At 45.2% G+C, this 22,394-nt stretch overlaps 3 protein-coding genes across 6 annotated transcripts in view; 2 read left to right on the forward strand and 1 right to left on the reverse strand.

Moving 5' to 3' along the window:
* The window catches only part of CCPG1 (cell cycle progression 1), a 38,788-nt gene extending 37,578 nt beyond the window's left edge, over positions 1-1,210 (forward strand). For both annotated transcript variants that reach the window (XM_066592562.1, XM_066592563.1), the window contains one exon: positions 613-1,210. In XM_066592562.1, coding sequence (XP_066448659.1) covers positions 613-787 — 175 coding nt within the window. In that variant the 3' untranslated portion in view covers positions 788-1,210. The remainder of the gene's footprint in view (positions 1-612) is intronic.
* On the reverse strand, positions 1,180-14,838 carry PIGB (phosphatidylinositol glycan anchor biosynthesis class B). The gene is made up of 12 exons (XM_066592564.1): positions 14,664-14,838; positions 12,685-12,820; positions 12,113-12,230; positions 10,378-10,482; positions 9,576-9,706; positions 9,349-9,489; positions 8,234-8,285; positions 6,917-7,128; positions 5,468-5,532; positions 3,623-3,824; positions 3,335-3,515; positions 1,180-1,528 (listed from the first exon to the last, which is right to left on the reverse strand). Exons 1-12 carry the CDS (start codon positions 14,758-14,760, stop codon positions 1,409-1,411), a joined length of 1,560 nt encoding a protein of 519 aa, XP_066448661.1. The 5' UTR covers positions 14,761-14,838; the 3' UTR covers positions 1,180-1,408.
* PIGBOS1 (PIGB opposite strand 1) lies at positions 14,728-17,686 on the forward strand. Of its 3 annotated transcripts, none has more exons than XM_066592567.1 (2): positions 14,728-15,062; positions 17,240-17,686. In XM_066592567.1, exon 2 carries the CDS (start codon positions 17,291-17,293, stop codon positions 17,453-17,455), a length of 165 nt encoding a protein of 54 aa, XP_066448664.1. In that variant the 5' UTR covers positions 14,728-15,062; positions 17,240-17,290; the 3' UTR covers positions 17,456-17,686. The 3 variants fall into 3 exon arrangements, with proteins under 3 accessions (XP_066448664.1, XP_066448662.1, XP_066448663.1); XM_066592565.1 differs by having other exon boundaries at positions 14,746-15,011; XM_066592566.1 differs by lacking the exon at positions 14,728-15,062 and adding an exon at positions 16,524-16,786.
* Positions 17,687-22,394: the final 4,708 nt, after the last annotated feature.

A 22,394-nucleotide genomic window follows, 5' to 3' on the forward strand; every position in this document is an offset into this window, starting at 1 on the left:
TAACGTAGCCCTCACACGTCTCCTGATAGTAGAAAGGATAGAGTATGGTCTTCAGCTCCATCCACATATGTAGCTATGAATATGATGAAAAGCAGGTTGGATGGCCATTTAGTATGCACGGTCAGCAGTCATGTGTTCTCCGTTACAAGCTCACCCTCTCATACTTCCCGAAAGTCCCCATGAGCAGCAGCTGATACATTTCCTACTTCTATAAGGATCTTTTTACATGGGACAGTTCTTGGGCCCTAAAGCATCCAACAGTCGTCCAGCGATAACACTCTTACATTCGCACTGGAGCGATAACTCAGTGAATGGAGGCGGGCCAGAGCTAGCTTCCGTCCACCAGCCTCCATTCACAGAAAACAGGCCGTTGTTTACACAGGCCGTTATTGTCCAGTTTTTTCTGTATGTCTAAACTTCTCCGTTGTTAAGTCGCTGGCAGCATTTACACCAGACAATTATCGCCGATTCCCACGGTCCAGTGATAAGCGACCCATGTGAAGGGGCCCCAAGAGCTGCACCTCCAGAAGAATAGTTTGTAGTGTAGAAGGAATGGTGTACATGTTACAATGAAGCCTTCCTGCTTATAATTATAATCTTGTTCTATTGCAGAAAACCCGAAAGAATAATTCCTTACAACGCAGAAAATAAAAATCACAGAAAGGTGGAAGAAAAGCGGCAGGCGCAATATAAGAGGGAAGGTAAATGGAACAAGCGTGCCAATGGAAGACAGATGGTAAATGTGGAAATAGAACTAGGGCAGCTGCCCTTTGATCCGAAATATTGACCCGAATGGATCCCTTTAAATCTTAAAGGCATAGCGATAAGAATAAATGCAGGATGAGAATCTACTGATGTAAATGCTGTAGTCACGGACGTCTTATCCGAGCACAAAGTGTCTGGTGTTCTCTGTTGTACAATCTGTTTGAGCTTTGCTAAAAGGTTTCATTTAGTAACGAACAGATTACTTTTAATTTGCTTGCATGATTCAACGTCACCTCTGATCTCTGAATCCAAAATAATAATGTCTATTGTTTGTTGTGCTATTACATGTGCAGTCTTCACCGGTTTCTAATGGAATTCTGGTTACTTATTGAGCAGTTGTTACTTCTCTCTGCCATCCTCCTTGCAGTTCTAAAACATTGTTCTCTCATTATTTGTAAGATAATAGAGACGAAATAAAAAAAAAAAAAAGCTTTATTTAAAACCATTTTGTTGTTTGTAAGGTCATTTATACATATATACACACACACAAGGCATTTCTGCATTCCTCCAAGGTGCAGCTGGAATGGTGTAAGGTCAGAGACTAGAAGGAATGGCAATATTGTCACAGCTTTGTAATAAGTCCTCCGGTGGTCCGCGCTCCACCTGATCACACATCCAACATTGGTCCAATGGACTCTGGTCTTCATAGCACTTGCTGTTCATATAAGTAGATGTGACTTCCAATTCGACCTTCCGGTAGATGAGTGTGGAATACTGAAGCTGCTCTTACATAATTGTTTCTGGTCAGAAATGGGCTAATTTCCTAGCAAGACGAAAAGGGAAATCGTAAAGTTTTGAGTGCTGCAACAACAATCTCAAACATGCATCCAACCAAGGCCTACTGCACATGGCAGGTCAGATTCAGACAGCGGAATCCCACCCTGACCGTGGCCAGTGACCACTGCATACCTGCACTTTTCTCTCTGTTACGCGGATGGGCCGGCGCGCTTGCGCAGTACAGATTTCCCTGCACCGTTGCCGCGGTATCCATTAACTTCAATGGAAGCAGTCCGTGCGGGTCCCGCCCGGCTGCTAGGCAAGTATTACAAGACACCCCCTGAAAATAAGACACTGCCTCTTTTGGGGCAAATATTTAAGACAGGGTCTTCTTTTCGGGGAAACACGGTAGAGCAGGTGCAGAGAAGTCAGCCAATGTATTGCATTTAAGGGAAAAGGTGGATAGTACCAAAACAGACGGTTCATTTTATTATTTCATCTGGAAAAAGATTATACAAAGATACAAATTAACAGTACAGAGATCTTTCTATACTTGGAGTTGTAAGCATCCTCTACAACTAGAGGAAAGAAGATTTCAATGTCATCCTAGAGGAGGATTCTTTACTGTAAGAGCAGTGAGACTATTGAACTCAGCTACACAATATGGTGATGGTTGATTCATTAAACAAGTTCTTGAGGGGCTGGATGTCATGTAATATTACGGGTACTAGATTTCTGGAGACAGGATGCTGATCCAAGGGTTCATTCTGACTGCCATAATGTAGTCAGAAGGAAGGTTTCCTCTTAAGGAAATTACCCCATGTTATTGTGTTATGTGACCGACTTCCTCTGGATCAAGTGGCAGGATTATACGTTGGGTTTTATAGATTTTTTTCTGCTTTATCACATATTTAAGCCCTTGACACAGGATGCAGCTGTTAACCCATTTCCAGCAACAGCATTTAAATGCCCCATTCGTTTTGCAGGGTCCTAATCTGCCTCACAGTGATGAGATTGCAGGTTGCCATAGCAGCCTAGTGCCTGGTTCAGTACAGCGATTTTAGTATGCGTTTTAAACACCCACTAAATGCGGTGAAAGAAAAAAAAAAAACCTGTGTGAGTGGCCCAATGTTCACCTGCATACATTTATTTCACGTTTTTTGTGCGCTGTCTAGCTTTGTTTTTCATATCCTTCCTTTACTTTATGTCTCTTAAGTTTTTTTTTTCTATGTCAGCAAGTTGCCGTTCTGAGACAAGATTTCCGAAAGGTCAGTGTAGAAGATGGATTTGTGACACCACTGCCTCTCCCCTCCTGCTATTCTGAACATGTGCCCACCCCATGTGTCTTGCAGTAAACTGCTTATAGTAAAGAGTTTCCACACAAAATTGGTTGCACTTATTTAGGTGTCCATACACGGGAACCATAGTGTTGATGCACACATCCACAGCCTTGCACTCTTGGCTCAACCAGTTATGGGGCCTCTGTATGGGACAGAATTGGCTGCAGTGCAGATGGGGGTTTTGTTGCGTCTTTTACGGTGTAAGGTTTTCTGCAGAAACTCTTGCAGAATTCATTACGTTTTTTTTCCTGCAGACGTTAATCGCAGAATTACATTTCCTATATGTTTAAAAGTCTGCAGCAACAATTCTGCAAGATTTCCTTTATTCCGCAGCAGAAAGCCTTTCCACTGTGGAATTTAATCTTGCGGTTTTCAAGTAAAGACACACGGATTTTAACAGCTGTGGAATTCAAAACCCATTTGGATAACATTGTGATGCAGAAATGTGAACGCTCCCTGGTAAGTAGGTGGGTAACAGACAACCAGGTTTCTCTTGGGTTAGATATACTCACCTGTTCCAGAACACTGAACAGAACTAAGTGTGTTGGTAAGCGCCTGGAATCATAAAATTCTGCATTGAGCCAGGCCAGGGGACTCGCATAAAATACATCAGCTTCATCAATATATGTATCATGGTCTTCTAAATCCGGAGGACACTCAAGGAAGTTCATCTTAATGGGGCAATGAACATGGCTGAAAAAAAAAAAAAAGCACTAGATACAGATAAATTTGCCTTTTCTTCAACTATTAAAACTCAGGTTTTTTGCTCTATGCCCTATTTAGGTTATAACATGACTTACCTGTAGTAGGGAATAGAGTGACAAGGCATGAGAACTAGAAGGGAGGAATTCTCCTTGTGACATAGCTGTTGAACGTTGGTCATTATGTCCAAGGCTCCTCTCTGGTGAATCAGCCCCGTGTAGAGAGCAGGCAGCAGATTTGATAAAACTAGAAGACCAATGGCTGCTTTCTTCCAGCGTTTAATATTTGAAAATGAAAAACCTGAAGAAAGAAGGTATATGGAAATCTACAACACAAAACGTATCAGTCATAAAAAAATGTGACAAGAACAACAGCGCCTCTCTCCAAGTGACTACAGCAAGAGAAGTCGTGCAAACCAATGCATCACAACTCAATCATAGGATTACAGGGTTTAAAGGGGTATTCCATTATTGATGGTCTCCCCTCAGGATAGGTCAGCAATAGTTGATCGCGGGGGTCTGTCTCTTGGGATCTCCACCGATTAGCTGTTCAGTGCAACAGGGCCAGAAGTCCACAGCAGTGGTCAGAGACGGAAGTGTAATAGTTGGCCTTCCATTATAATTCATCTCGTTGCTGTCAGGGACAGAACTGTAAAAGAAAGCATCACTCCAACTTATTTTAATGGGAGCGAGGCAGTTTATTACACTTCCGGCCATGACCACCAATATGAACAGCTGACCCTGCTGCACTGCCAGCCGGCTGCAGGATAACCTGATCAGCAGAGATCCCAAGTGCCACACCCCTGCCAATTAACTATTGATCGGACACAGAAGTCCAGTCCTATCACCTCAAAGTGCACTTTTTTCAATGTTAATTTGTCTAGAATTTGTTAAATTTACATACTTTTATATTTTTACCACAACATTATGCAATTTGTCTTTTTTCCCCCTTTTCTGTTTTTCAACTTGCTGTGCCACTCATGTAAGTTTTCAGTGTGCTAGCCATCTAGATGAGTTTATACACATTAGCGATCTTTCCCCGCATGGCACGACGATGGAATATCGCACGAGAAAATCACAGCATGTTCTATCTTCCTATAATATCATCCATTGTTTTTAATGGGGCCGGCGGCAGCAGCATCGGCCCTGTTGAAAGCAAAGGAATCCACTGCTGTCCCAGGGTTCTCCCATTGCTTTCAATGGGGCCAGCACTGCAGTAGGATGAAGGGATCTCCCACTGTAATGCGAGGCGGATTTCACATGAAAATGCCTCACATCCATGGGGTTTTCACATGCTGGAATGTGTGATATCAGGCCGTGAATCACGGCCAATATCGCCATTACCCATGTGAAACTAGCCTTAGGAAGATAAAAGAATACGAGTAAATCACTTGTTCGTTCTATAAGACGACTCCAACTATAGGTTGCATGCGATTCCTAGTTTTTTCACTTCTCCAATTCCAAAGACACTGATAAGACCATTGGTCCCCCAGCATACAAGGCCAGCAGGACCTGCTCTGCTTTATACCCACACATTTGTGTCTGCTCACACCAGCTCTTATTGACCTGTCTGGGACGCTCTGCCCGCTTTTTTCCCCACTTCTACTCGACTATCCTGAAGACAAGCCATCAATAGTAAAATACCAGAATACCCTTCTAACGTCCGCAAACACATTAGAATTTAGTAGTCTGAATCGCCGATAGGAATTTTCTTTTTTCTGTTACTGTAGCAGGCATGGGGTTTTTTTCAACAATTTTTTATTTATTTCTAAAAGTAGAAAACTGAAGAAAAAAATAAATAAATAAAAAATAAATCAATAAACATTTTTTTATCAATGTGACAAATCAATCAACTATTCTGCAACTCTACGACTTAAAGGTAGATAAATTATCCAACAAAAGATATACAGCAAACAATGTGATGGAAAAAGAGGCAATTCTTACCGCAGAAGATCATGCAGAGCGGGAGCACCGGGTAGATAAAGCGGAATTCTTTATGGCTCAAAGTGCTAAAAACACAAAGACGGAGCTTATAGTATTCTACAAGACTGCTAAAATCCATCTAATGCTGCAAAAGACTGCACTATCCTAGGCTAAGGGGGGTCCCCGCATCTGCATTGGGATCTCCGGTTGGAGGTTCTGCCACAGATGCCACTGAAAATACTGGCCTGCAACGCTTTTTCTTAAGTCCTAAAGCCAGCCAGCTGGGCAGAAAGCTAAAGGTCACCGCAATGAGCCCATCTTAATGATATGCTCATCGCAGCATGCTGCAATTTTTAGACGCGAGTGGAAAATCGCTATGGATTTCCCACTCATGTACATCAGGCTGCGCTTTCCATAGTTATCCTATGGAAAGCGTTATCCACGTGTGATTTATTGCCGCGGATCAAGCGATGAAATATTGCCCGCAGACAGAAAGCCTTACTTGAGTTTCAAACTCTTAGGCCAGATTCACAAGAATGGATTTGGGCAGTGCAATATGCATGCAGTGAATAGGACCCATTGATTACCGTGGGTTCATTCACATAAGTATTTTAGTCATGCAAAAAATATGCAGCATGCATTATTTCCCTGCAGCGAAAGAGCACATATTGAACTAATTATACTAATTATGAGAGTATGGTTGCATGTTATTTTTTTGTGTACAGTAAGGCCTCATGTCCACGGGGGGGGGGGGAGAATTAAAAAAAAAAAATCAGGCCCGCCGCGGATTCTCCATGTAGAATCCGTAGCGGGTCCCTCCTGCCCCGCGGACATGAGGCTAAAAATCAGAATAAACTCACCTGCTCCGGACGATGCGGATCTTCCTTCCTTCGCGGCCGGATCTTCTTTCTTCAGGTCGGCGGATGTGCTCGGTACGCCGCCGGCGTCCCGGGCACATCTGCCGGGCCGAAGAAAGAAGATCTGGTCGCAAAGGAAGTAAGATTCGCATCGTCCGGAGCAGGTGAGTTTAATTCTGGTACGGGTCTCCCGCGGATCCGGACGGCTTCTATAGAAGCCTGCGGAAGCCGTCCCCGCGGGAGACCCGCACGAAAATGGAGCATGTCCATTTTTTCCCGCACGCGGATCCGCGCCCGACGGGAAAAATGACATCCACAGGTATTTAACTACCTGCGGGTGTCCAATGCATCCCTATGGGGCGCAGAGTCGCGTGCGGGAAAACCGCTGCAGATTTTAAATAATAATTTACCCGTGGACATGAGGCCTAAAGCACACACATACATATGCAACGCCCATTTCGCAAATGCGCCTAAAGCGTAGTTGTGTGAAGCCGGCCTTATTCTGTAAAATCTACAACCGGTTAAGAGCTGTTATTACATGATAGTTGTTCTATGCAGGTTGGTAAATTTCTCCACTTGCATTTCATCCCAAAATATCCATTGTACCACTTACCTATATATTAGGAGAGTCCAAACGATAGCTACTAGTAGAATACGGTATCTTCTTGGTGCCACCATACAGCCGTGTACAAAGAATGGCAAGTGTGTGCCAATGATGACTGGAAATCCCTGAGTGACGTACCAGTGCCAGGGGTGAGACCCATAGAAAGAGCCAAGATTTTGGACCACATTAAACTTCAAAAAATTCCACTGAACGATTGTCCACTGCAAGAGAAAAAAGGCCAAACATTTACTTAGTCTTCCAATTATGACAATTCCCCCGCGTCTCTTCACCGGCGGACACGGGACTGCGCAACAAAACTGTGAGCACAGAAATGACAGAACGCCATCCAGGACACTGGGGCAGAATATAAGGTCATCGCGCCGGTCTATGACAACTGTCCATGTTAATCCCGCTAACACGAGGAAATGGCTCTACACACCAGGTAGTTGTAGGCGCTCTGCTGGAGGAATCTGCAATCCACGTAACGGCAAGGAGAATCCACCGCACTCAGGAAGCAACAATTCCACTTCAGCATTGAATCAAGTCTTAAAACCTCAACAAGGAGCAGCGATGGGTACAAATATGTGCATTATGTGACTATGCATGGTACGCAGTGTAATAAGAGGCTAAGGTCACTAGTGTGGACCATAGGGCCGTTATGGCCACTAGTGAACAAAACGTCTACCTAGGTAAAATTGAGAAGCTGGCCACTGTTGAAAGGATCACCTTTTTAATGTACATTTAATGTAGATTAAGGAAAAAAATAAAATAAAGTACACAAACGTATGCAATTTTAAGCACACGTACTGTTTTTAGTTTATACATTAAGCACATAGCCCATACGTTTGTAGGTCATCAAAGTCAATGCTTGGAAGACCCCCTTTAAGACTTAATCCAGATAATTACTATATACCAATATACAATGTACCAGACCCTTAGAGCCTTGCGTACTTCTATCTTATGGTAATTACAGTACGGTTGTCCTCAGTGAACATACAACTTTATAAAGATCCAGGATGGACTGAAACGTTGTTTGATAAAACTGGAAGAGATTGATGGAGTATATGGACTTTACATGTCATGATTAATAGGTTCATCTATGTGAACCATTTCATAGCATGTACTGTGGACTCTCCTTGCCATGTTAATCCCAACATCATGTGAATGCCTCCTGCAGTTTGAAACTGGCTAGGTTTTAGAACCCATATTAACGGCATATATCACTACACTGCCCTTTTACTATAAAAAGTGGGACATTTTAAGGATTGCTTTGGGACACTGAAATTAGGTGGATAAAACAGACTAGATAAAATGGATTAATCTTACCTTGCCATAGTACATCCAGTCAATTATTAGCGAGCCTCCAAGTGTAAGTAATCTGCAAAATACGTACAACATCGATATATAGAATGAAAGATATACATAAGGCCATATGCAGACAGTTGTATTTCACGGACCCATTAGGTTATCCGCATGTGAATTTTCACACAAAAAAAAAACAACATTTCAGCAAGTCCTACTTTGGTCCATATCACGGACGAGCTTAGAACATGCAATGTCCACTGTCTGCAGAGATCAGCCAGCACACAGACATGTTTCCGGGTGCTATTTGATGCAACTTGGCAAATTTCAGGCGCAACTCTTATATGGAAGGCTGAATGTGGCTTAATAGGTGCTATCACATCCATAAAAAGGTAAAGTCCCCTGGTGCAAGCACCAAGTCATGACCGACACCTAGGGTGACGTCACATCGTGAGGTTCTCTTGGCAGATTGTTTTTGCGGAGTGTTTTGCCATTGCCTTCCCCAGTCACTAAAGTTATTTATTTTCAAAAGCACTGTTTTTTATTGTGCAAAAGTAGAAAAATTAAATGCAAAAACACACAAAAAACAAAACAAACAAAAAAACACTAAATCTTTGCCATTTTCGCAATCCTAACAACCTGCAAAATAAAGTTAAAAATGGTGAAACTTCAAAATTTTTTTTTAGTCCTTCACCCAATAAGTTTGCTAAAACATATATAATACTACATTTGTATCCCAAAATGGTGTCAAATAAATAAATAAATACATACAAATTGTCCTGCAAAATCAAGCCCTCATACGGCTACATCGAGGGTGGAAAGGGGAATAAACCAAAAAAATGCTATGACTTCTGAAAAGAAAAGAAAAAAAAAAAAAAAAAGGTCCAAAAAAATTTAAAAAATCATTGCATCATTAAAGGGGTTGTCAGAGAGCATTTTTTAAAAATAAACTATAGAAAGGCAGCTACCCCTGCCATAAAACAACAAAGACTTATTCTCACCTCTCCCCGCTGCTGGCCCCATAGGGGAGTACATGGCCATTTCATGGCAGAGGGGAGCTGGGTTTTATAGAGAAACAGATCTTGGACAACCCCTTTAAGCGTGAAACAAGGCTGTGTCCTTACAGAGTTAATACTTACCCAACTGGTAGACACTGATGAATTAGTAAGTCTAATTTCTTCTGCTCTTTAGAAAAATGGTATAAAAGCAGCGGAACCCAAAGAATTAGTGCAGTCGGCCGGACAAGAAAGGCCAGAGCCACGAAGAGCAAGTACTTGGTGCTAGAAAACAAGAAGAGTTACCTTCTTAATACCCAAGATAAGTAGTGCGAGAAGAGTGTCTACAGCAGTCTATGAAGACGTCTCACCTGTTCTTCGTAGGTGACCCTTCCAGGGGGTAGTAATACAAAGCCAGAGTGCCAAGCACGGTCTCCATTGTATTGGTTAGGGTTCTGGAGGAGCAGTACCATGTAAACCAAGAGCACAGCTGACTTAAGTACTGAAACATGAGAACTAATGTCACCCGGATTATACATGCCAAACAGTCAAGATCTGAACATCGCCATCTGTAACCAGGATTAGGCTATGTCTACAGGGATACAGAGCTGCAGAATGGAGCAGTGGGCACCACTAAGATATAGGGTGCGCCGTTTTGGGGTTCCCAGTACTCTGTCTCCCAGCGAACATTCATTTATCCCCTATTGTGTGGGTAAGAGAATAAGGCTTTTGGTGGGATAACCCCTTTGAAACTGAATTCTACACTTCAATCAGATATTGAGGACTTTATTTCAAATCCATTGTGGAGTACAGAGGATAAATTACCAAAACTACCCCGCTATCCAGTTATTTCTGGAACCTTCCGTGTCTGCATATGTGCAAACAAAATATGCTATGTCCACTTATTAGGCTTGGTCACACTAGCATAAGGGTTTCAGTTCAGAGACGATATAATGGATACGTTTCCAACTAGACCACAATGAATCCTGATAGACCCCAATTACTTATAATGGGAACCCCCATCAGGTTTCCGGTATCTCTGACTGCCAAAATAGTCCTGCAGATTATGCCATGTCTGTGGTAAACAAGTAATAGAGCTAATTACACCAGTAGGAACTTTGCCTTATTAGTCACTACAAAGCTACGTGAAATCTTCAACATAGTAGCACGTACCACCCATTTTGCCACATGTGAATTCTCCATGCGCCTCACTAGACCGTATAGTCTGACATCCGCGATGCTGGAGAACACAGCCTGTAGGAGTCGTGGAAGCCAAATCTGCAGAAAAAGCACAATTCAGTGACTAAGATATGTAACTTACTACCGTAAACAAGACATAACTCATCTATCTTCCAATTATGAGAACATATGTAAGACAGAGCTGAAATAATACACATACTGAGGACATTTATATTCCGCAACTCATTGCAAAGGGACTCTAGAGGCTGTAAGGAAAAGGTGACAAAACGCTGAAATGCAGGTGCGATACAACTTCCTCATATCAAACACAGGTGAAAAGTCAGGCAGCATCTCCTCCAGAAGGAGATCTTCCATGTATGAGATGTCCAGAACATGCATGCTGCACCTCCCCCCCCCCCCCCCCCCCCATCCCCCTTCATTGTAAATCCCATGACCTGTGCACTAATCAAGATGAATAAGTAAATTAGTAAGATGCTCTGAAAATTTTGCGTATGGCTTCATCCCGGTGAACTGGGATAAATCAGTGTGCAGATCGTAGCAGCTTTCCGGTGCGGAAACATTCCCTTTCCGCACTGGAAAAATCCAACACAAATTTCCATGGAAATCCACGGCAGAAATGAGCACATTTAAAAGCAGGTTTCCACGGCGTGCAAATTACTCATGCAATTATAATTACCATGTATCACTAAGAATTGTGTAAGAGTAACTACACTTTTGGCGAACTTATCACCATAGGGACATGTCAAAAGTATTGATCAGTGGTGATCCTGTTGCTTAAACTCTCGCTAATAGCAAGAATAAGGGGGCTGCAGCGCTGCGCTCCTGCAACTACTTTCACTGGTTTTCGGTTACTTCCAGCAGCTGAAGCTGACCTCACAGAGGTCTGTATGATTGTGCTGCTCCAAGTGTGGGCAGCATTATCTAGTGACAGGTGCCCAATCCTACTGAACTTTGCTTTACTGTGCCCTATGCAAAAATAGGGAGAGAACTAGCAGTCATGCTTAGCCGAGTGGAGGGTGGCTTGAGCAGCCAAGCAGAAACTTCTTGATCCCAACAATTAAATAGACACAAATCAAGTTTGAAGAGGCTGCTACTGGTGGCCTCCTTCCAGCACCTTTACAATCCACAGCCTGTTGTTAGACATTGGCTTCTCTAGTAACAGGGGCATGAGGACACTGCTAGTTACTAGATGGAAAAGAGGGATGGGCATTCAGATGCCGTCTTGCAGCTGATTGGAGCAGGGCTATTGGAAGGCAGCATGGGGAGTGTGGGAGAGAAAGTCCTAGACTGTACAGTACCGGCAGAATGGCTGCTTAGGACACCCCCACCTGTAAGTGGATTGCAAACAGCAGGGCAGAAGAAAAATAGGAAAATCTACATGAAAAACTGAAATAGTAGAGCTCAAACTGGGTGCAAACAGCAGCGGCAAATGAAGACCTGGACTGCTTTTGAAAACTCAGATATGCTGTAAGACTGGCCAGAATCAGGCGATCAAGCCAGGTTTCTTCTAAAAAGCTACAGCACTGTAAAGCATCACACAGTTTAATAGGTTGGGAGTCACTAAATGAAGTTGCCTGCAGTTGGGGCAGTGCGACAGGCTGACGGGTTCTATTTCAGCATTTATGATGACCCAATTACTAGAAGACTGTATCTACTGAGTATCCTAAATATCACCCTCACACTACACGAGGAGATGTGGTACACTTACCAGAAAGGAGACGTCATCCTTGCCAGTCCAATATAACACTTTATAAAGAACAGCAAACAGCAGGGGGTATGTGAACCCCCTCAACCCTTCATTCCACTCCCATGTTAAGTAGCCATAATTATGATTGTTAAGGTCAATAGAGTCACATTCTGGGGTATGTTATAGCATGTCAGCTATTGGCTTCCTATAGCTGAGATGGGGGAGATGTTCTGGGTAACCCCCCACTGCCTGGCATCACTGATGGAAGACTGACAGAAGAGAAATAAATGAGGTTAGCAGGGAAGATCTTGTCTACCACAAAACTCATGTAACTTGTGGGCAAGGGGGGAGCAGAGGGTGATGCCAACACGGACTTTTTTTGGCTTGGGTTGAATTACTGGTTAAAGCCAAACAATGGATACGATTGACCAAGAGACGTTCTTCTGGCACAGCATCGTGTTGAGATGATTGACATCGTGCCAACACCCGTACAAAGTGCGATTAGTACTCAGCCAGGGTAGAAACGCTTGTTCATGGAGTTATGGAGGGACTTATCAACAGATAAGGAATACTGATTTTTCAGTAAAGGATATTTGAAAGTCATATTATGTGCCACTTCAATGGCCTGCCAGTATTCATCAGGGACAAAGCTGGTCTGTACTAAACCGCAATTCACAACCCGAAATACCACCGCGAACACGACAAAGTAAACGCTTTCTCCGAAGAGGCCTGTGGGAAGAAAAGAGATGCCAATCACAACCTGAAAGACAACGTTACTACCACTTACATCCTGCTGCAGAGTGCCCGCCTGCAGAGCTGCACCATTTGGTGTGGGTTTCATTGCAAATTCCTGTGCGGAATTCACCCCCTCATTGAGAAAGGGTGACTGCCACAGTGGAGGCGATGACTGACAGACAGGAAGCAGATTGAATTTCGCACCACAAGTCAGTTTTCGCACGTTTTTTCTCTTCTGCAGCTTGTGGACAAAATTTTCAAAATCTCGCCCACCCCATGTGAACCCAGCCTCACCGCTGTCCCTAACCCCATCCCAATCGCCCACAGTACGTGTCATGTCTCTAAGTCACCATTTCAGAAAGGGAACATATTTTACGACTACAGGAGTTAATTTTGAAAACATTTCATTTAGTTTTACAGTTTTGCGGTCTCACATCCCACATGGAGGGGCGTCCGTGTGCTGCGCCCGAGAATCTCAGGTGTAACTGGCTATCAGGAGTGTAAAAATGTCCCAAGGCTGTGATGTGGGAATACCACTGAATGACCCTGTTATTACAGGCGCCGGCCCTTTCATGGTTTCAGCTCTCTGTATAAGACCTGTGACCCCGGAGCGCGGTATAACATCTAGTAAGCAGGTTCTCAGGGTCCACCCACGGTAGAGCGGGAAAATCTGACCATCTCCGCCGCTCCCCACCACTTGCCAACATCGCTGCTAGACCAGCTTTGGGTCAGAATTTCAAAAGATGCCAACTTTGTGGGGTTTCCTCGTGTAACGGTATCAGAGGACGCCCAGAATGGGGTGTCTGTGGATGGGATGTCAGTGAAAGGGGATCCTAGGGATGTTACACAAAGGGCTCATGGGCGAGCAAATCGCAGCTGATGCTCCAACTAAGGAATTCAACGTTCCTTGGCACAGATGGGGTATAACAGCGGGCAACAAGTGTCAGTGTCATTGCTTAGATCAGCGTTTCCCAACCCCACTCCTCACGGACCCCAGCGGGTCAGGTTTTCAGGATCTCCTCAGTATCGCACAGGGGTTCTTAAAGTAGGATATCCTGAAACATGACCCGCTGGGGTCTCTGAGGACTGGAGGTGGGGAACACAAATGCAAGACTCCAGGGGGCAAGAGAGCCTAAAAGCCGGATCTCTGTGTGGTGGGAGAACATCACCTGGTCAGAGGGATCAGAGGTCTGTGGCCCCATGCTGCTGGGAGGGCAGAATCTGGAGCATGTCAGATCTGTGGGAAGCTGTCCACAGGGGCCGATATTACTGCAGAATGGTATCTGCACTTAGGCTGGGCTCACACCACCGTATGATTACCGTGTATTACGACGGCTCTGTACGCCCGTGTGATATGTGGTAACTCGCAGGCAACTACATTGCTTATGCGCTAAGGACTGCTGCCATCCCATAGGGGGCGCTGCAGAGCTATTGTTCCATCTTCCTTATTGGGATTTGCCTAATATGCAAGCGCTTTCACAATGTGCAGTTAGACAACGATTATCGCTCAAAAGACGGCTTTTGAGCGATAATCGCTGTGTCTCAATCAGCCTTGGGCTGCACCGTGTAGCTGTAGTGCAATGTAACAGGCCAGGGAGGAGTGTCTGTGGGCGGACTGTGGAGGAGAGGCAGCCTGCGGTCCACAGTCCAGTCTGTAGGAACGGCTCCACTGGGCACGTGTGTGTATATATATATATATATATGTGTATATATATATATATATATATATATATTATTACTATGACCCCGCAGTCTGCGGACCCCACCGTCCTGCTGCACTCCCCTGATCCCCTAATGCTTGGCAGCCCTCTAGTAGACCGCCGGCCCCCCGGGTCACCTGCTGCTCCGGCCGCCGCCTCCTCCTTGCTGTACAGCTTGGACCTCCGCTTCCTGAGCTGCACGGCGCCCGCTCTCCGGCTCCTCATCGCCTCCATAGCCCGTGCTCACTGCACGCCGCCCGCTGTCACTTTCAAGACAACCAACCACTGGCCTCCTGGAAAAGAACCAAGACGCATCGCTGTCCGCTGCCTGGGCTCCGACAAGATGGCGGCGAGTCCCAGCGCCGCTTTACGGCAGTGATCTCCAGCAACATGGCGGCCCCCTCATCACTGGAGACAGCGTGAAGAGGAAGGTCACCTGATCCGGCCGTCATGTGGTGGCCACACGTGTGACTGATCCCGGCCAGGTAGGAGCCGTGCTTGTAGTACTACAAGGCCCAGCACAGAGTGGTTCCAAGGTCTGCCCCCAGGGATCGCACTCTGCACTCCTCTTTCCTGTGTCTAGGGCTCATTCACACCGGCGGGTTGTGTAAATACGCAGCATGTTCACGGACTGATTCACAGCGTAGTGCTGGTTATTGGTGGGTTTTACACACATAAAAACCGCAAGAAATCCCAGGGTTACTGATGTAACTCCGCAGTCCGTGCCCCCGACTCCCCTGTAGTCACACAACCCCATTGGTCACTGATGTAACTCCGCAGTCCGTGCCGCCGGCTCCCCTGTAGTCACACAACCCCATTGCCTACTGATGTAACTCCGCAGTCCGTGCCGCCGGCTCCCCTGTAGTCACACAACCCCATTGGTTACTGATGTAACTCCGCAGTCCGTGCCGCCGGCTCCCCTGTAGTCACTCAACCCCATTGGTTACTGATGTAACTCCGCAGTCCGTGCCGCCGGCTCCCCTGTAGTCACACAACCCCATTGGTTACTGATGTAACTCCGCAGCGTGTGCCTCCGGCTCCTCTGTTGTCACACAACCCCATTGGTTATAGATGTAACTCCGCAGTCCGTGCCCCCGGCTCCCCTGTAGTCACACAACCCCATTGGTCACTGATGTAACTCCGCAGTCCGTGCCGCCGGCTCCCCTGTAGTCACTCAACCCCATTGGTTACTGATGTAACTCCGCAGCGCGTGCCGCCGGCTCCCCTGTAGTCACACAACCCCATTGGTTACTGATGTAACTCCGCAGCGCGTGCCGCCGGCTCCTCTGTTGTCACACAACCCCATTGGTTATAGATGTAACTCCGCAGTCCGTGCCCCCGGCTCCCCTGTAGTCACACAACCCCATTGGTTACTGATGTAACTCTGCAGTCGGTGCCGCCGGCTCCCCTGTAGTCACACAACCCCATTGGTCACTGATGTAACTCCGCAGTCCGTGCCACCGGCTCCCTTGTAGTCACACAACCCCATTGCCTACTGATGTAACTCCGCAGTCCGTGCCGCCGGCTCCCCTGTAGTCACACAACCCCATTGGTTACTGATGTAACTCCGCAGTCCGTGCCGCCGGCTCCCCTGTAGTCACACAACCCCATTGGTTACTGATGTAACTCCGCAGCGTGTGCCTCCGGCTCCTCTGTTGTCACACAACCCCATTGGTTATAGATGTAACTCCGCAGTCCGTGCCCCCGGCTCCCCTGTAGTCACACAACCCCATTGGTCACTGATGTAACTCCGCAGTCCGTGCCGCCGTCTCTCCTGCAGTCACACAACCTCATTGGTTACTGATGTAACTCCGCAGTCCGTGCCCCCGGCTCCCCTGTAGTCACACAACCCCATTGGTTACTGATGTAACTCCGCAGTCCGTGCCGCCGGCTCCCCTGTAGTCACACAACCTCATAGGTTACTGATGTAACTCCGCAGTCCGTGCCGCCGGCTCCCCTGTAGTTACACAACCCCATTGGTTATAATGTAAATTTTTTTTTCTTCAGACTCACGAAAACGAATAGTGATTTCCGCGAGTGGAGGAAAGAAAAAAAGCATACTCTATTCTACTGCTGTCATCCTCCATTGAAGTCAATGGAGGCCATCCGACCCGCAGTCCATCCACAATTAACATTGCGTGCAGGCTGCGGCTACCCGCATTATCGCCTAGCGATGGTGTGGGATATACAAATATAATAATAAAAAAAAATCTGTACTTTACATGACCGACGGGGACCGTCCGCAGTACAGAAAGAGAAGGTAGGCGGGGTCACAGCCAGATTCTGTTGCGGGATCATTCGTGCGAGCCTGGCCTACGGGGGCTATTACACGAGCTCCGCTAGTGATTTACCGATAAGTTGCTGCGCTGACAATTCAAGTGCAGGTTGCAGCCTGGAAATTAGCGCTAAATTGTGAGTATTAATGGGACTTGGGCGTATTTTCACCACACATTACGCTCATGTATATCGTACACTTAATGGTGAATGGAGCACATGGAAGGGAATGGATTTTCATTCATCCATTCACACTGGCGTATAGTCATTGCGTGTGTCACGTACGTAAGAAAAAAAAATCACAGCATGTTCTATCCTGGGGAATATAAAAAGTAATCAATCTGTCCCCTCCCTCAGGCTGAACTGGTATTGCCTAAACTAGCGCTGTGCCTCATTTGTAACCTATTATTGACTCCTGTTTTTCCTTAATTCCTGACAGGTTCAGAACGTGCGAGTTTCTCCTTTGGATGAGACGCTAATATTGGCCACCATGATACGCCGGCTTACCTACGGCCAGCTCTTCTTGGGGATGTTACTAGGGTTTGCAGGCGGTGTCTACATCTACAAGCCCATGTTTGAGAAGTACCTATCCCAGAGGAAGGCACTAGACTCTGATGTTCCCACCGCAGATGCTGGGAAACAAGAAAATGAATGAAGCCTTTACAGACAGACTTATAATGGCCGGCGCTGACTTGTAACAATGTATCTAGAGGTTTCTTCAATGTATCCCTCAATTTCAGAAAAAGGGAAAATATTTTTATATTCTGGGAATGAAAGGAAACTCCAGCACATACTTTCCTGTTCCTACTGATTGTGATGTACAAACTCCTAAATAAACAGCTGGTTTTTCAGTGTTTGCAAGCAGCCACACAGATGGCTTTCTTTATAGCTGCCTTTACACGGACCGCTTATTGCTTGGATTCCCGCGACCCAGCAAGAATCTGAAGAATTATCCTCCAGTAGAAATGCATGAAGCGACTGAACGACAAACGAGAACTCATTCACTTCTCGTGTGTTGTTCAGTTTCTGCATGCAGAAAACCGAGCTACGGATCGTTGCGTGTAAACAGGCAGTCATTCACTTTTGAACGATTGCCTGCTTACTGTGAATGGAGGTGTGCCGGAATGATCCCTGGCCCAGTCTGCCTCCATTCAGTCTGCGATACTCGTTAAGCCTCACTCACACAGGCGTTTTTGTACAGCGTTTAGCGCTGCATTTTCAGCGCTGCTTTAAACGCTATTCCGGCATACCCATTTATTTCAATTGGGCTGCTAACACAGGGCTGAAAACACAGCGTCTTCAACCCTGCCTTTGACAGCGATGCATGTTCTATTTTTGGGCATTTTCAGCCCTGCGTCGCCCATTGAAATGAATGAGCAGCGGTTTCAGCACTACTGAAAACACGGCAACACTTGGTGCCACGTTTTTGGCAGCGTTAACCGCACACCGATTTTCGGGGGGGAGGGCTTGCAATATAAGCCCTACCCTGAAAATCAGTCCGAGCTACACTAGATAGAGGGAAAAAAAAAAGGTAAAATTCAACTAGCCGCTGATCCGGGCTCCCACTGCACTCACAAGTCTATTGCCGTAGGCCAGGTTTGAGAACGCCGCCTCCAGCAATAGATTGCTGTGATTGGTTCTCGGCGCTGGCTCGATGCCCAATCACAGCCCTTCATTGACTGGCTCAGCTAATCAGAGCCGGCAAGCTCTCACTGGACGAGAAAATGCACATTTTGGCTGCGATGAAACCAGCATGACAACTCATCGCTCGTGTGAACACTTACCGATTGACATGCTGCATGTTGTCTACTTTCGTCTTAAGAGCTGCTGTAGCATATTGCACCAGAAAACTGTCTTGCGTGTATTGAACCACATTTGCTATGTATTTTTAGACACTTTTTCTGATTTTTAGAAAGAGGGGTGTGCTCAAAATTGCACTAAATTTTGCTAACATTTTTGGCATAAACTAAGCCAGCTAATAGGTGGTATAAACTTAGACTAAACAGCCTTAAAATTTGACAGATTTACCATCCAGCTGTGATGAATCTGGTGAATTTTCAGACTGGCTGTCTTAGGGCTAATGCCCATGGACAGATTATCGCTGAGGGGTTCACAGCCAGATGCCCCCCCAGCGAATTCCACAGCAGTGACCATCCATAGACATGCAATGGTAAACGAATCTCCCCTGCCCACGAGGGGAAATTAACTGCGATTTTCCGCTCGCCGGGGAGAATTGCAGTATGTTCTATTCTGTGCATAAAATCGCACAGATGGCTCCCATTGGAGTCAATGGAAGCTGCCCGTACCGCAATACTTGAGCACAGCGGAAGTATTGCACGAATCCATGTCATTGCTCAGTGCTGACGCGTCATGTGCGCCAGCTGAGACACTCGCGGCAGATCCGGTGTGGTGAGTATGGGGTCTCTGTGGGGTGCTGGGTCTGATTCTGCTGCGAGATTTCACAGTCGAAATTTGATCCGGCCGTGGGTATGAGCCTTTACTTTGCACAATATAACCGGTGTTAGTAAATGTGCCCCATTGTTTGTAGTTCATAATTCCCTACTGACCTACAGCTAACACTTGGTTGCAGCGTCTTTTGCTGCAAAATGTGTTTTTGGAGAAAAACTATTAAAGCCAACCACAAAGTTTATGGAGGGAAAAGTATGTGTTGCTAACGACTTGGCCAGGATCTCAACACATCAAAGTTGCAATAAAGCTACATCTCTGCTCCCCACGGACCGTGCCATAGAATAAGTGTGGTAATTTAGGAAGTGTGACAGTGAATGGCAGTGATGGATGCTGTGACAGATTAAACACATAGGGCACATGCAAATCCTAAATTTGCCACAATGTTTACCAATAGGTTAACCAAGTTTTAAGCCTTTCCCACTATGTACGTCACAGAGGTGCAGGGTGGGCACGGGAGCGGGTTCGGGAACAGAGTCTGCTGCATACCAGGCAAGTGCTCACCATTTGAAACAATTGTGATTGGAGCTAACTCCAATTGCGAATGTTTAAAAACTTACATGTGCTATCAATCCAGATCAAGGCATGTAAGCTGTCATCTGGAAGGTGGGGTCTCAACTCACCATCTGCCCTCTGTGATGCGATCGTGGGGTGCCATGGTAGCCTTGGTCTGAGTGTAGGCTCCCAGGGCTGCCATGTGTGCAACTATATTAAAGGGGTTGTCCCGCGGCAGCAAGTGGGTCTATACACTTCTGTATGGCCATATTAATGCACTTTGTAATGTACATTGTGCATTAATTATGAGCCATACAGAAGTTATAAGAAGTTTTTCACTTACCTGCTCCGTTGCTAGCGTCCTCGTTTCCATGGAGCCGACTAATTTTCGCCGTCTAATGGCCAAATTAGCCGCGCTTGCGCAGTCCGGGTCTTCTTCTTATCTCTATGGGGCTCCGTGTAGCTCCGTGTAGCTCCGCCCCGTCACGTGCCGATTCCAGCCAATCAGGAGGCTGGAATCGGCAATGGACCGCACAGAAGCCCTGCGGTCCACCGAGGGAGAAGATGCCGGCGGCCATCTTCAGCCGGTAAGTAAGAAGTCACCGGAGCGCGGGGATTCAGGTAAGCGCTCTGCGGATTTTTCTATAGGTCCCTGCATCGGGGTTGTCTCGCGCCGAACGGGGGGGGGGGGGGTTGAAAAAAAAAAAAACCCGTTTCGGCGCGGGACAACCCCTTTAAGCCCTGCAAATGGCAGGGCTTAATATGTGATCGTTAAAATTACAATATACTACAATACTAAGTATTGTAGTACTGTATGTTGTAGAAGGGATCAAATCATTGCAAGTTCACGTCTCCTAAGGGCACTAGAAAAATGCAAAAGCTGAATGAAAAAAAAAACAAATTTCAAATTCAACCCCCTTCCTTTTCCTACAGAACAGTCTAAACAATAGAAAAAAAATGGTAGAACTGAGTCAAAAGAAGCCTAAACAAAGTATATTATTTAACTCAATAAATAAAAGCAATACCAGCAATAAACAAGTTTGTATACCCAAAAATGGTAGCAACAAAAAAACTACAGCTCACCCTTTAAAAAAACAAGCCCTCATACAGTGCCATCAGTGGAAAAATATAAAAGTTATGGAGCTCAGCATATGACGGTAAAAGAGCATTTTCTAAATAAAAGGGCTATTAATTAAATAAAATATAAACCTAAACTATAAACCTAACCATATCATCATCACAGTACTGACCTATAAAATTAAGTTAGCGCCATTCTTAACGCACCATGAATGCCGCAAAAGCAAAACGCACCTGAAAAAATAAAACATTTAAGTTTTGTTTTTTTTATTTCATCCCACTTAAAAATATTTAAATGTTTTGCATTATGTGGTGCATTACATTGGATCGTTAAAAAATACAACTCATCCCACAAGTAAAAATAAAAAACCCTCATACAGGTATGTCAATGGTAAAATAAAGTTATAGCTCTTGGAACAGAAGGATGATAAAAGCAAAACCTAAAAAGTGGCTGGTACTTAAAGGCCGCCTGCACACGGGTGGATTTGCATTGCAGAATCGGGAGCAGGAATCCACTTCCGAATTCCACAGCAAATACCGCCCATAGCATGCTATGGCAAAACACTTTTTCCTATACAAGAGCGGATATAAATTGCAATTTTTTTTCCCGCTTGCAGAGGGAAAAAAAAATCGCAGCATGCTCTATACCTGTGCGGCTTCTGCACAGACTGCTTTCATTTTAGTCATTGGAAGCTGTACAACACGCAGCCCTTCAATGAGATTGTGGTAAAGGACGCGGGAATTAAAAAAAAAATAAAAGAAAAACTGTACTGCGCATGTGTTATGGCTCGCTGTGACAACCATCCGCAGTACAGCCGGTCAAGAAGAAAAGCAAGTACGCACGGATGCCGGCTGGTCACAGGGTCAGATTCCACTGCAGGCTCCTGTGTGTGGAATCCGACCAGCTCTTGTGCAGCCAGCCAAAGGGGTAAAATTCTGAGATTTGTAAACAACTGTGAACGTAACCTAAGGACTCATCAAAAAGCTTTTGCGCTACTTATTAAGTGTGCAAAATTTTCATGTGCAATACGCAGTGAATAGAACCCATTAATTTCAAAGGCTTTGGTCAGGTGTGTTTATTGCTTGCGCATTTTGGTTGCACAAAAGAAAAATGCACCATGTCCTATTTTCATGCATATTGTGCACAAAAATAGCACATATTAAACTTAATTTCCTATTGAAATTAATAGGAGCAAACTTTTGTGTATTTTTGCACGTACAAATACACAGGGCATGCGTGCACAAAAATACGCACAATATATGCACACACGTTCATCGCAGCGCAAATTATGCATAAATACGCTTAGGCCGTGCACAGCTTGCGTTAGGTACTATTGAGATGTCCATCTTTTACTTTCTTTTCTTTGTATAACAGTTTTTCCTTCACTATCCTTCTTATACTCTTCATTCACTAACCTTCAATATATATAACCCTTCATTTATATCTTTCTTTTCTTAATACCTTCCATATTTCTATATCCTCCTTCCTATTATCTTCATTCACTAACTTTCAGTATATATAACCCTTTCTTTTTAACTTTCCCCCTCTTAATACA

Source organism: Eleutherodactylus coqui, chromosome 2 (assembly GCF_035609145.1).
Source record: "Eleutherodactylus coqui strain aEleCoq1 chromosome 2, aEleCoq1.hap1, whole genome shotgun sequence".
Lineage (NCBI taxonomy): Eukaryota > Metazoa > Chordata > Amphibia > Anura > Eleutherodactylidae > Eleutherodactylus > Eleutherodactylus coqui.

Excerpts from the sequence above, each read along its gene's own strand:
- PIGB (XM_066592564.1), bottom strand. The coding sequence starts at position 14,760 with ATGGAGGCGATGAGGAGCCGGAGAGCGGGCGCCGTGCAGCTCAGGAAG. Across the intron at positions 12,231-12,684 it reads GCACATAATATGACTTTCAA|TTATGGCTACTTAACATGGG; the intron begins ATATCCTTTACT and ends TAACAATCATAA. Across the intron at positions 3,825-5,467 it reads GCTCTGCATGATCTTCTGCG|GTTTTTCATTTTCAAATATT; the intron begins GTAAGAATTGCC and ends TTCTTTCTTCAG.
- PIGBOS1 (XM_066592567.1), top strand. The coding sequence starts at position 17,291 with ATGATACGCCGGCTTACCTACGGCCAGCTCTTCTTGGGGATGTTACTA.